A 12,808-nucleotide genomic window follows, 5' to 3' on the forward strand; every position below is an offset into this window, starting at 1 on the left:
TTCAAATTTATAAAAGATTTATTAAAAGAATAAGGTTCATAAGTAGAACTTTAGCACAGCACAGAGTTAAAGACAAGAGGCAAAAGAAATTGGATGAAATGCCGTCCATCCTGTCACCTGCCACCCCCTTGAATCTTCACAGTATCAGACTCTCCGTCAGATGGCTATCCAGCATCTGTTTAAAAATTTCAAAAGATGGAGAACTCGCCACCTCCCGAGGAAGCCTGTTCCACTGAGGAACCGCTCTGTCAAGAACTTCTGGATGTTTAGATGGAATTTCTTTTGAATCATAGAATCATAGAGTTGGAAGGGGCCATGCAGGCCATCTAGTCCAAGCCCCTGCTCAACGCAGGATCAGCCCAGAGCACCCTAAAGCATCCAAGAAAAGTGTGTATCCAGCCTTTGCTTGAAGACTGCCAGTGAGGGGGAGCTCACCACCTCCTTAGGCTGCCTATTTCACTGCTGAACTACTCTGACTGTGTAGTTTGAATTAATTTCATCCCATTAGATCTGGTCTGTCCCTCTGGAGCAAGAGAGAACAACTCTGCTCCATCCTCTACATGACAGCCTTTTTAATACTTGAAGATGGTTATCAGATCCCCTCTCACTTGTCTCCTTTCCAGGAGAAACAAACCAAGCTCCTCCAACCTTTCCTCATACGTCTTAGTCTCCAAACCCCTCACAATCTTTGTTGCCCTCCTCTGGACATACTCCAGTTTGTCTACTTCCCTCTTCAACTGTGACGCCCAAAACTGAACACTCAACTGTTGTGCCCAAAACTGAACTGAACACTCAACTGTTGTGCCCAAAACTGAACTGAACTGAACACTTCCAGAAGGAAGCGAACCACGAGGTCCCATGGTAGCCAGGAAATAAAGCCACATCAGAAACACTAGATGATGGAAAGGGAAGCGGTTGGTGATCCAGGGCCACAGAGGGATTAGAACTTCTTTGAGGAACAAGGCAGCTTCACAGCAGGGTTCCAGAAAATTGGTTTTGAAAGGCTGGCAGTGGGAGAGGGGCAGGGCACCTCTGCTCTTGCCTCCGTTGCCTTCATAGAATCATAGAGCTGGAAGGGATCTCCAGGGTTATTTAGCCCAACCTCCTGTAGAATACAAGAGCCCCACAACTCCCTGGCCACTCACACTGACCCCAATGCCATGCCCAGATGCTGCCCCTCCCCCCCCCACACACACACTGCCTGTTGCTGATGCCATTGGGAGAAGAGCCCTGCTCTGTGGGCACATGGGCAGTGCCAGAGGTTGCAGAGATGGCAGGGGCAGGTACAGAGTGAGCGGGATCAGGTACTAGAGTAAGCCTGGCCTCTGGTGGGGGAGGAGGCCCCTGGGCACATAGCTCCAGGCTGCTTTGTTGTGCTCCTCAGGGGGCATGCCGGGAGGACACAGTGGAGGGATGCCTACCAGCCAGAATCCCTGAGAAAGAAGCTGCATCAGTCAGATCTCCAGTAGAGCCCGCAACATGGCAGCTCTAGCCCCCACCCCACAGGTTCCTGCTGCTTTTGTCACAGCACATGTCCTGCTCCTGCAGGAGGTCTCCCACACCCAAAGGAGCAACCTGGGATGCACCCAAGTGGTCCTCCTGGCACACGGAGGCAAAGGAGGCTTCTGCACCCAGGTTCTGCACCTGTGGCTAAGTGGCCTGCCAGGGCCTCCTTGTGGAAGGGGGAGAGTTGCGGCTGCTCTGGAGACAGGAAAGCACTCGCCGGATCCGGAGACAAAGCCAAGGAGCCAGTTGTAGTCTCCGCAAATTACACACCCACACATACACGCAATGCAGCATGTATGAAAGTATGCCTGAGCCATAACTGCACCCAAAATTAGGTGTTTCAGGTTGGCTCTGGGACATGCAAACTACTCAAATTCTGGGTCCACTGACCATTTATCTCCCAGAATGTCAGGAATATTACAGGGTTTCAGGGAGGCGCAGGATGTGAAGAGAGGTACCTACTATAAGACCTAATTGCCAGGTGGAGGTGGCAAATATTCCACTTTCAAATATTAAAAGGAAAAGGGCCAAAGTGACCTTGGACTGGCCACACCAGCATTGTCTCTGCCCCTCACCACTGATATGGGAGCCCCCCCCCCAACCCTCAGCTGGAAAAGGGTGGGTGGGCTGGCAGACCCTGGGCTGGGGTTATGGGTTTAGGTGAAGAAGTTGGTTCTTATATGCCATTTTTCTCTATCAGAAGGTAGATGATACTCCTGCTCGGTCAGAACTGCTTTATCAGGGCTGTGAGGAGCCCAAGGTCACCCAGCTGGCTGCATGTGGAGGAGGAGCCAGGAATCCAACCCGGCTGGCCAGACCAGAGCTTTAAACCCCTGTACCATGCTGGCAATTGAAGAGCATAGTATGAACCAAAATTGCTATCATTCCTGGCATTCATTTTTTAAAGGCTTAAAGGGATGTCTTTTCTTTCATAACTCTGCAGCAGAAGAGGCTGGAAGCCTACTTTTTGCTGCTTCTCCCTCCAGAGGGAGAGTGGAGGGGAGGACCAAATCATGGCCATGGATTTTCAGGACAGCCACCTACAAACCCCTGGGGGATGGGGGAATCCTGAACTGGTAACAAGACTTCTGAAAAAATCAGGATCGTGAAAACAGTACCCTAAGTGGAATCTAGATCTGAAATGCCCCTCCCCTACCAGAGGAGAGGGGGGGGGCTCAATTTTTCAGCCTCCTGCATCTACAACCACCATCTTACACCACTGTGTGCATGAAGAGCAGCCCCCCCCCTCACGCCCCCCCCATCATGAAAGAGAGATGAACCAGGCCTAGCCTGTTGGCTTCGTCACTGTTGTTTAATGTTCATCGAGGGGACAGAGGATGTTTGATCAGAGACTCCCCACCGCACCAGTCACAACAGTGAAGCTCCCCCTCCTCCCCTTCATTCCACTCCACCAATTCTTACCCCATGAAGCTTCACAAAAATATCTCTGAGTATCTCCCATGAGAGACCTTTCAGTACAAAAGTTTTCTGCAAAAAAGTCCTGGAAGAAGCCCTCCTGGCACCACTGGCCCTGCCCAGTGAAGATTCAAGCTGAGCCACCAACCAAACCCTGGGGCAGCATGGCTGCAGTGCACACAGCCCCACCCAGGTGGCGCCATCCTCATCCCACCCTGCAGGAAAGGAGGACTGCTGGGAAAACCACAGCAACGGGCCGTAAGGCTCACCATGCTGGAGAACACAGGCTGTGGAGCTCCCCCCCCCCCCCCCCGCAGCTGCCACCCGTCGGACAAGGGGCCTGGCCACAGCAGGAATGAGCCACAAGGAGACCCAGGCCAGAGGCCTGAGGGGCAGTCCCCTTTGCACCTGCTCCCCTCTCTCTCAGGCCACCTGTGCTACGATGTTGGGGGTGGGCGGGGTGGGCTGGGCTCTTGCCAGTGGAGCTCCAAGGGGATTCGGGGAGTTCAAAAGCAACTAGTAACACAGCCTAGATTTTGTCCTAAAAATGGGGAAAACTGGGAGTGCTTGAAAGAAGCAGCACGCGGCTGCTGGCTGGGTCCTTTGACATGGGCAAGAGGCTCCTGTTAATGAGACACACCATGCAAGTATTAAATTATGCTCAAAAGTTAAATTAATATAAATCCAGGACTAAAGTACAGTACCATGAGCTCAACTAACCTAGTGGCTGTACAGCGACACCCCCCCCCCGCCGCCCCCTCCTTGGAGGGTATTTCCCTTCTTCCCCTCAGTAGATGTAGAGGCGGTCGGAAATGGCGGCCGGCATGTGGGTCATGACCTGCATGCGCAGCCACCAGTAGTAGTCCATGGGGTGGTAGCGGGTGTAAGGCGAGATGGACATCAGGGCGTGGGCAATGCTTTCGATCACGGGGGACGTGTCTGAGGAGCCGCTGTTGCAGTACGATTCCATCTTGGCTATCTGCTCGTCAAAGTACTTCCGGCCGTAGTCCCGACGGACGATTTCGGGCAGCTCATCCCACATCTTGTCCGCGATGGCCTGGATTCGCTCAGGGCTATACAAGCTGGTCCCAGCGATGAAGTTCCCCGGCTCCACGATGCAGACCTTCACGTCGTGGGGACGCATCTCGTAGCGCAGACAGTCCGAGAAGGCTTCCACCCCAAACTTGGTGATGCAGTAGGGAGAGCGAGCAGGGTTCGCCATCCGCCCCATCATGCTGCTGATGTTCACCACACGGCCTGGGCCAAGGAGAGGGGGCTCACTGCCTGGCCGATACCACTAGCCTCCCGTTCCTTCCCCTCTCCACAGGGAGGCAGTCCTGAGGCCCCTATGCTGCCCCTGCCCACATGGCGGAAATGCAGAAGAGCGGCAACCTGCTGCCAGGGGAAGGAGGCATGACAGGGCAGAAATATGGACTGCTGCTGCCCCCACCCAAGGCCAAGGCAGGCAACAACTGGGTCCCACCCCCTTCTGCATAATGTACAATTCCTTTGGAGTCCACATCTGCTCTCTCCTGCTCCAGCCAGGCTTCTAGGACTCTACCCTGGCAGCAGGGCTGTCTTTGCTTCTCCTTTCATCCTTGGAGCAAGCCAAGGCCCCTGCCTCGGTGGGTCAGTGAGGGCCTGCCAGTGGACCAGGGCACGCCTAGCAGGAGGAGCTTACCTTTGGCTCTGCGGATGAGAGGCAAGAAGGCTTTTGTGGTGCGGATTGTCCCCCACAGATTCACTTCAGCCACCTCTTTGTAGGTGTCCATGCTGGTGAATTCAACCTCTCCAAAGGTGGAGATCCCGGCATTGTTGACCAGACCCCAGACTCCTGAAGAAAGCAGGAAAGCATCACCCTGGGACACTACTGTGGGCTGGGGAGGCTGAACCCTGATGCCCACCCTCCTGCCCTCCTCTGGCCTGGTGGGGGATCCTGAGGAACCAGAACAATCTAGCGCCTCCTACTGCAGCACTGCTGGCCCATTCCACGGGAGCACCCCCACCCCCACCCCCGTCAATCTTTCCAGGCCAGCTCCTAGTTCTCCAAAGCCTGTACAGAGCTTGGTTCTCCGGGCTTTCCCTCTCCCTGCATACCTTTCTGTGGATCCTTCAGGGTGCTGGTCACGTAGTCCACAGCACGGGCTACGTCTTCACTGTCACAGACATTGAGCTGGACAGCCCTCATCCGGTCGCTCTTCATGTTGTCGAGATCTTTGGAACCCCCACGGCCTTGATCCTAGAAAGGGGAAACGTTTCCTTCCACTACCAGGAGGTAGACCGTCTCTCTAGCTAGATCCCCCGAAGAGCGTTACAGTCTGCTAACACCAATCAGCTGGTGGTCCCTGGCCCCCCAGAGGTATGTCTGGCCTTAACCAAGGCCAGGACACTTTCCACTCTGATCCCTGTCTGGTGGAATGAACTCCCAGAATACAACTGGGCCCTGGCGAAATTAGCACAGTTCTGCAGGGCCTGAGAAATGGAGCTCTTCCACCAAGCTGTGTGTTGGAGCCCGTGATAAGTTAACATCTAGCAGGCTCCACCCCTTAATTCTGCCATCTAATTTTACCATCCATCCACTATCACCTTATCATTCATTACAAGATGCTGGAACATAGCCCAGCTTGGAGGAAATTAGAAGGTCTCTGGAAACTATCCTGCTGAGGCAGATATTGTATAGCTGGAATGAATGGATGGATGGATGGATGGATGGATGGATGGATGGATGGATGGATGGATGGATGCATGCATGCATGCATGCATGCAGTGGAAACTCTCGGTTTGCCGGCTTGGAGACCTCTCCTCAAAGCACCAGGCTGGCTGCACAAAGGGCTCTCCTGCCTTCCTGCCATAGCCTCCTCCCTTGCTCTGGTGGTGTTGGAGGTGGGGGACAATGCCCCACGTTGTCCTCGCTATGGAACAGGACCTCTGCAACCAGGCATGGATTTACATGGTGGTGCAAATGAGAACTGTGTGGCCTAGGGGTCATGAAATATGACCCTACCAGCCAGGCAAGGTGGCATTCCAATACAAAGCTCCCCTACTCCCCAAAGAGTGGGAACAGAATCTTCCCAACCTTGCTGAACCAAGACCCGCAGTGGGAAAGGAAGCCCATGTCAGGCTTCCACTGAAATTGATGCTGAGGTCTCCCTTCAATGTCCTTCAGATAAAGACTAATCAAGAGCTCCTGGTTATGGGAGATATCTGGAGTTATCCCAAGCAGTAGTGCGTACCCAGAAAGCACCTGGAGTCAATGGTTCTTCAGGCAGGACAGATAGGACTACATTTTGGAAACGCTGGCAGTGCCTCGGGTTGCTCCTGGGAAGAATGCTGTTTTTTGGCCCCATTTCAGCTTTGCAAAGAGATGGCACAGTCTGTCCCCGCGCTTCTTTTCATAGCTATTTAGCCCCCTTCCCCCACCCTTTCCCCCCTCTGCACCCACCTTGTGAAGGTGTGCACCCAATGATCAGCCTACAGAGGGCACTCTGAACTCTCACAACCCCACAGGCCTCTTCCCTGAGGCCACAGAGGGGCACGGACAACCCCCCCCCCCGCTTCTCACTGTGCAGCAGCTCACTTCCTGCATAGCTCCAAAGAGAAGAGCTCTCTTAGAGGAGCCGTGTGTGTGTGTTTGTGTGTGTGTGGGGGGGGGCAGCCCCATATCTTTTCAACTGCCTCCCTCCCCACTCCAGATCTACCATGCAGGTTGACTGACTGAGCCCCTTGCCCTGCACCCCACCCCTCATGTTTAGGGGTCCTGCCCCTCTGCCAAGGGTCAGAATGGAGAGAAAGCCGAGTCGCCAGCACGGAGCACCACTCCCGCCTCTTCCAAAGGCCTGGCATCCCACGAGCTTCTCTCTCCTCACCTCACTCTGTGCCAAATCAGGCCTTTACGAATGAGAAGGGGGAAGGGGCTCCTGTGTCGCTTCTGAGGCACCCGCACAGGCATTTCTGGATCCACAGCCCACCAGCACACGAGGGGTGCCAACCTCCAGGCTGCACTATGGTCCAGTCCAGGGACAACGGGATCTCTAGCCAGGAAAGGAGCCATCTTGCTGGGGGAATTCCAGGCCCACAAGAAGTCGAAGGGACAGACGCCACAGCAGCCCAAGGGCTGCCCCCTCCTTTCTCCTCCTCATGCCCCCCCTCCCCAGTCCCAGAGGCACTTCCCTGCCTCCCACCTACCTTCAGGAGGCAGCCGGCATAGATTATGAAGCCCTTCTCGTGCAAGTACTTGGCCAGGGCGAAGCCGAAGCCTGAGTCACAGCCGGTGATGAGGACAGGTCGCTCGCCGATCTGAAAGGAGGACGGAGGACCACAAAGGAGAGGATGCTGGAGTTAGGGGAGGGGAGCAGCTGGCCAATGGCCTCCAGGGGCCTCTGCTCAGGAGCCCCACCTCTATCCCCCTCACCCAGCAGCTCCTTTCTCCACTCACCAGACGGACCCAGTCACAGGGGCATCTGGGAATACCCAGACTTCGTGCTTCGAGGCCACCCCCTGTTCATGTTTGAAGGCTTGAATCCTCCCCCGGGAGTGACTCATGGGCATCCATGAAGGCCTCCCCAGTCACCCCCTGCCAGGAACCTAATATACTGCAAGACCCTGACCACCTCAGGGTGGAAGGGCCACACTGAATGTGGGAAGCTTAGTGTCATGGTTAGGACTGCAGACTTCAAATCTGGCGAGCCAGGTTTGATTCCGCGCTCCCCCACATGCAACCAGCTGGGTGACCTTGGGTTTGAGAGGAAAGGGAAGGTGAATGGAAGCCACTTTGAGACTCCTTTGGGTCGAGAATAGCGGCAAATAAGAACCAACCTTCAGTAATATCAGGGCTCTCTCAGCCTCCCCTCCCTCACAGGGTGTCTGTGGTAGGGAGAGGAAAGGGAAGGCGAATGGAAGCCTCTTTGAGACTCCTTCTGGGAGAGAAAAGCGGCAAATAAGAACCAACCTTCAGTAATATCAGGGCTCTCTCAGCCTCCCCTCCCTCACAGGGTGTCTGTGGTAGGGAGAGGAAAGGGAATGGAAGCCTCTTTGAGACTCCTTCTGGGAGAGAAAAGCGGCATATAAGATCCTCCTCATCATCATCTTCTATATCAGGGCCATATTTCTTCCACAAGGACTACTTCCAATGGTCTACCTGCGGGACCGCTTGGTTGCTTATGCCCCCCGCAGGGCACTCTGCTCTGCGGGTATGAATTTACTGGTTGTCCCGGGCCCACGGGATGTTCGCCTGGCCTCGACCCGGGCCAGGGCCTTTTCAGTCCTGGCCCCAACCTGGTGGAATGAGCTCCCAGAAGAGCTAAGGGCCCTGCAGGATCTACCAGCTTTCCGCAGGGCCTGTAAGACGGAGCTCTTCCACCAGGCATATGGTTGAGGCCAGGGCAGCTCTCCCACTAATCCATCAGAGGATCCCCTCCAATATTGAGATCTCTAACATCGAGATCATGGTTAGATCTATTGTATTGGTGCCACCCTCTTCTGAACATTATTCTCTCCACCAGGCTGAACTAAGATCAGAATTGTGACCACCACCGCCATATGTTATATGTAACTTTTAATTGGGGTTTTAATGGGGATTTTATTGTGTTTTAACTATTTATGTTGTAAACCGCCCTGAGACCTATTGGGAGAAGGGCGGTCTAAAAATTAAGTAAATAATAAAATAAAATAATAAAATAAAATAAAGAGCCCTCAATACAGCCTCTCAGAAGGGTCAAGAGGGCCCCCCAGCAACTCCCCAGGATGCCACCCCAGTACTAGAATCATAGAATCATAGAGTTGGAAGGGGCCACACGGGCTACCTAGTCCAACCCCCTGTTCAACGCAGGATCAGCCCTAAGCATCCTAAAGTACTGATAGTCAAAGGGAGGTCCCATTCCAGGGGGCCATGGCATCAGCCCAGGAAGTTTGCCCCTCCTTCCACAATCCTTCAGGGTGGTGAGAGAGCCCCCCAAAGAGCACCAGGTCAAGCATTCAGTGGCAACAGGTTAGCCAGGACCTTCAGCCAGCCCTAGCCAGCCCCTTCCCTGTTCTGGATAGCAGAGAAGAGCCAAGGTTCAGGAGCACTTGAAAGACTCTTGTGGCAGGGAGTGGCCACAGGTGACAGTCATAGAATCATAGAGTTGGAAGGGGCCATACAGGCCATCTAGTCCAACCCCCTGCTCAACACAGGATCAGCCCAAAGAAGGGACTGCAGTGACTCCCGAAAGCTCCTCCCCACACACACACACACACACACACAAGCTGAGTTGATCTTTCAGGTGCTCCTGGACTGGGGCCCTTTTCTCCTGCCGAAGATTATGCACCCAGAGACCCATTTTGGTATCTAGAGGTAGACTGCTTGGAAACATGGAAGTTCCATGCTGCTCTCACAGCGCACGGCTGCCACCCAATGCATGGGGACTGCCACCTCCCAGGCCAGCCAGTTCCTTTCCTCCCCCACTCACCTCGTCTACGTCTGTCCCGTAAGCCCGCCTGCTCATCTGGGTCAAGGCACAGAAGGAAACTTCCGGCAGGGGCCTGCAAGAGAGCACAGGTTTTCCAGTGTCCATCAGCCCCCCCCTACTCCAGATGGGGAGGGGGTCATCCCTTCCCCTCTTTGCTTCACATGTCCTCCCTTGGGCTAGGCATCCCTCTGGACACGCCCCAGGCGGCAGTCTTGGTTCTAAGAGCCTCAAGGGGTGTTTGTGCCAGGCAGGGAAGCCTCAGAATGGCTTGGCAAGGGATGCCAGGAAAACAAGAGGTCTACAAAGCACCGGGGCCATGTGACCCGCCTCCTGGCAGGAGTTCCCAGGCTCTTCTGCCCTCTCCAGAGGGCCCCTACCCACCCTGCCTCCCAGGAGCTGGTGGGTGAGTGGAGAACAAAACATCTTCTTCCCCTGGTACTTGCCCCACAGGCAGCTGGAAGGGATGCAGTGACCCCAACAGTGTTTGTGATGACCACCTGGAGGGCGAGAGGGGGGAAGAGGCGGCTTCCCGGAGCAGAGACTTGGAGCAAGCTCCGGGGTTTCTCCCACCTCTTGGGGAACAGGCGAAGGGGCTTCACAGGGCTTCCAGAAATGGATTCTGTCGCTGCAGAACGATGCTCTCAAAAGCAGCCCTAGCTGACTCCCTGGTGCCTTCTTGGCCATTGCTTTCTGGCTTTGCCACCCAAAGGACTCCATTTTCCAGCAGTTTGTTTCCAGCAGGGAGAGGTGCAGCTTGTTCTTAGGTTTCCAAAGTGAAAATCCTCATTTTTGCTTCTTCATCCCCTGGAGCAGCTTTGCACCCAGTTCCATGTGACCCACAAGACATTTTAGAAAAGCTACAAACCTCATACTGTTGCCCTGAAGCACAGCCATCGACTGAATGGCCTCCCTGCCTAACTTGCACCTGAGCCTTCGCCAGAGTTATTCCATCTACTTCTAAATTGTGTTAACTATCTTGATATTGTACGTTTAACATCTGGCCCGGGAGATGGCAGTGGCTGGAGTGATTGTAGGATTGGAAACTGTTTTATTAGTTTAATTTTTAGACCTTGGTGGTTATATTGTATGAGAAGAGATTGTTCTCCCTCAGTGTAAGCTGTCCTGAGATATTCTGGAGTAGAGAAGCATAGAAATCCAACCAATCAATAACTTGCATTTCCTGCAGTGAACAAGAGTTGGACTAAATGGCCTCTACAACCCCCACCCATTCAAACATGCTATGATGGGGGGGGCTTATCTTGTTTCTGCAGCCGTTCTTATTTTACAAAGGTGTCTTTACTGTTTGACAAAACTGTATATTGTTGTAAACCACTTGAGATATCTGTAAGTAGATAAGGGGCAGCTTGTTGTCATGATTAGGAGTGCAGACTTCTAATCTGGTGAGCTGGCTTTTGATTCCCTGCTCCTCCTCCATATACAACCAGCTGGGTGATCTTGAGCTTGCCATATAGCTGTTCTAATTGAGCAGTTCTGCCAGGACTCTCCTTAGAGCCTCCCCTACCTCACAGGGTGTCTTGTGGTGAGAGGAAATGGAAGGCAATTGTAAGCCACTATGAGACTCCTTCTGGTAGAGAAGAGCGGCATAGAAGAACCAACTCTTCTCCTTCTTCTAAAATGCCCCCCCCTCCCCGGTTCTCCGTCTGCCATTCTGAAGGTCTCTCTCCACAATTCTCACTGCCAACCCTGAATGGCCCCCTCCCAGGCTGCCAAAATTCAGAGGGGTAGAAATGTCCCTTGGCCCTCTGTAGCAATCGACAGTCAACGAGGAAGCCGGTAAACCCATCTCCTGCACCCAAGGACCTTCGGTGGTCTTCCCCACCCCACCCCACCCCACCCCCATCCCTACCCTACAACCTTCGCTCCTCCAACTCCCAAACTCTCAGCTGTCCAAAGTCTCTTTGGCCTTCCAACAACTCCCCCCTCCCCCCATGCACGCACGCACGCACGCACACACACACACACACACACACACACACAGAGTTTTCTCCCAGGTGACCCCTCCTGTGCAGAGCTGCCACCACCTCCCACAAGCACCAAGCCCTTGCCCCCCCCCCAAGGGGTTCCTAACTAAGGAGGCTCACAGAACGGAGGTACGACTCACCCTCCTTCAACCCATGACCTCTGTTTTGAATTCAAGATCACCAGCTCATCGGGGAAGGGACCTGCATTCACGTTCCCCCTCAAAGGCCTGGCAGCTTCCGGATGGTCCCTCAGACAAACATGCGTAAGCAGAAGTTGGCTCTCAACCTGATGGGATTTGCCCCCCCACCCCCGCCCATGCAGCAGGGGGAGGAAAGGCCTGGCTGAAACCCTTCCTGCATGTCCAGACACCAGTGGAGCATCTCCATGGAGCTGAAAGAGTCTCCTAAGAGCCTGGCCCTGGCTCTAACAGAGAACTTGTACGGATGAGCTGAAGAAGGCCTCACGCCAGGGAAGGCTGGCTTTGAAAAGTGCACCCAGGAAACCCTGGCAGGCAGAAATGGACAGCAAGGTGGGGGGGGGGGGTGGAAGTGCTCATCACCAGGATGCCTGTTCTGCAGAGGGCTTCGGCAAGAAGATGCTCCCTCTGGCCTGGGCACGAGGAACCAGGGCAGGCTCCCTTCATCCTGAGGGGCTCCTGGGAGTCCTGCTGCCTGCCCAGTCAAGTTTAGCCAAGAATTTCCCAGAGTACTTGGGGCTCTGCTCCTGGCTGGAGTCAATGGGGTGAGAACTGTGACCCTGGCTGGTGCTCCAAACAGCTATCGGGAGGACCCTTCCCCTCCTCGCTGGGGCCGGGGCTGGGGCCGCTCTTGGTCCTTAGGCTGGGGGGGGCACTTAAAAGGAGCCCCTTTCTCCACTCCCCCTTGGCCCCTTACCGGAGTGTGGCTGCAGCATCCTTGAAGTGAGGGGCTTTCATGGCCAGCCGGGCAAAAGGCCGGGAGAGGTGCTTTGCAGCAAGAAGGATCGCCATGGGTGAGTCTCTGCAGCCGGAAGATTCCTCTCGCTCTGCAAAACAGGGTGAAAACACCTCTCCTTTATTTGCTCCCGGCATTTATGGCCTCGCTGATTCTAGGGATTGAGCCAGCCTGGAGGGGAGGTCCTTGTCCACCAAGACAGCAAGAGGGTCAACACCTGCCCCTTCTCCTACCTGGGGGCTGGCAATGGGGGAACTCCCACACAAGCTGAAGCGTGTGGTTTTGAAGGCCCCAGAGGTGCTCTCCCAGAGCCCCCCCCCTCCCAAGTCTGAATCCAGCCTCCCGCTCCACCACACTACACCACATGAGCTCAGACAGAGTCCAGTCACGTCCAGGGCTTCAGGCAGGTGGAGGCCCTTCAGGGCCACCCCAGAGCTCCTGGGAACTGAGCCAACAAATTTTTCGCACAGCCTCCCCTCCCCCACTTTGGAGCCCCAGCAAGGCCCTGGGAAACCTGTTTAGTGG

General features: G+C 54.6%; 1 protein-coding gene across 4 annotated transcripts in view; it reads right to left on the reverse strand.

The window, feature by feature from the left end:
- The window catches only part of BDH1 (3-hydroxybutyrate dehydrogenase 1), a 15,084-nt gene continuing 2,276 nt past the window's right edge, over positions 1-12,808 (reverse strand). For 3 of the 4 annotated variants that reach the window (XM_077347942.1, XM_077347944.1, XM_077347943.1), the window contains exons 2-7: positions 12,245-12,374; positions 9,369-9,441; positions 7,108-7,218; positions 5,020-5,161; positions 4,604-4,756; positions 1-4,179 (exon numbers count right to left, since the gene is read on the reverse strand). In XM_077347942.1, coding sequence (XP_077204057.1) covers positions 3,710-4,179; positions 4,604-4,756; positions 5,020-5,161; positions 7,108-7,218; positions 9,369-9,441; positions 12,245-12,339 — 1,044 coding nt within the window. In that variant the 5' untranslated portion in view covers positions 12,340-12,374 and the 3' untranslated portion in view covers positions 1-3,709. The remainder of the gene's footprint in view (positions 4,180-4,603; positions 4,757-5,019; positions 5,162-7,107; positions 7,219-9,368; positions 9,442-12,244; positions 12,375-12,808) is intronic. The other variant, XM_077347941.1, reaches the window with a different exon arrangement.

The sequence above is a fragment of the Paroedura picta genome, chromosome 8 (assembly GCF_049243985.1).
Source record: "Paroedura picta isolate Pp20150507F chromosome 8, Ppicta_v3.0, whole genome shotgun sequence".
NCBI classification, from domain to species: Eukaryota; Metazoa; Chordata; class Lepidosauria; order Squamata; family Gekkonidae; genus Paroedura; species Paroedura picta.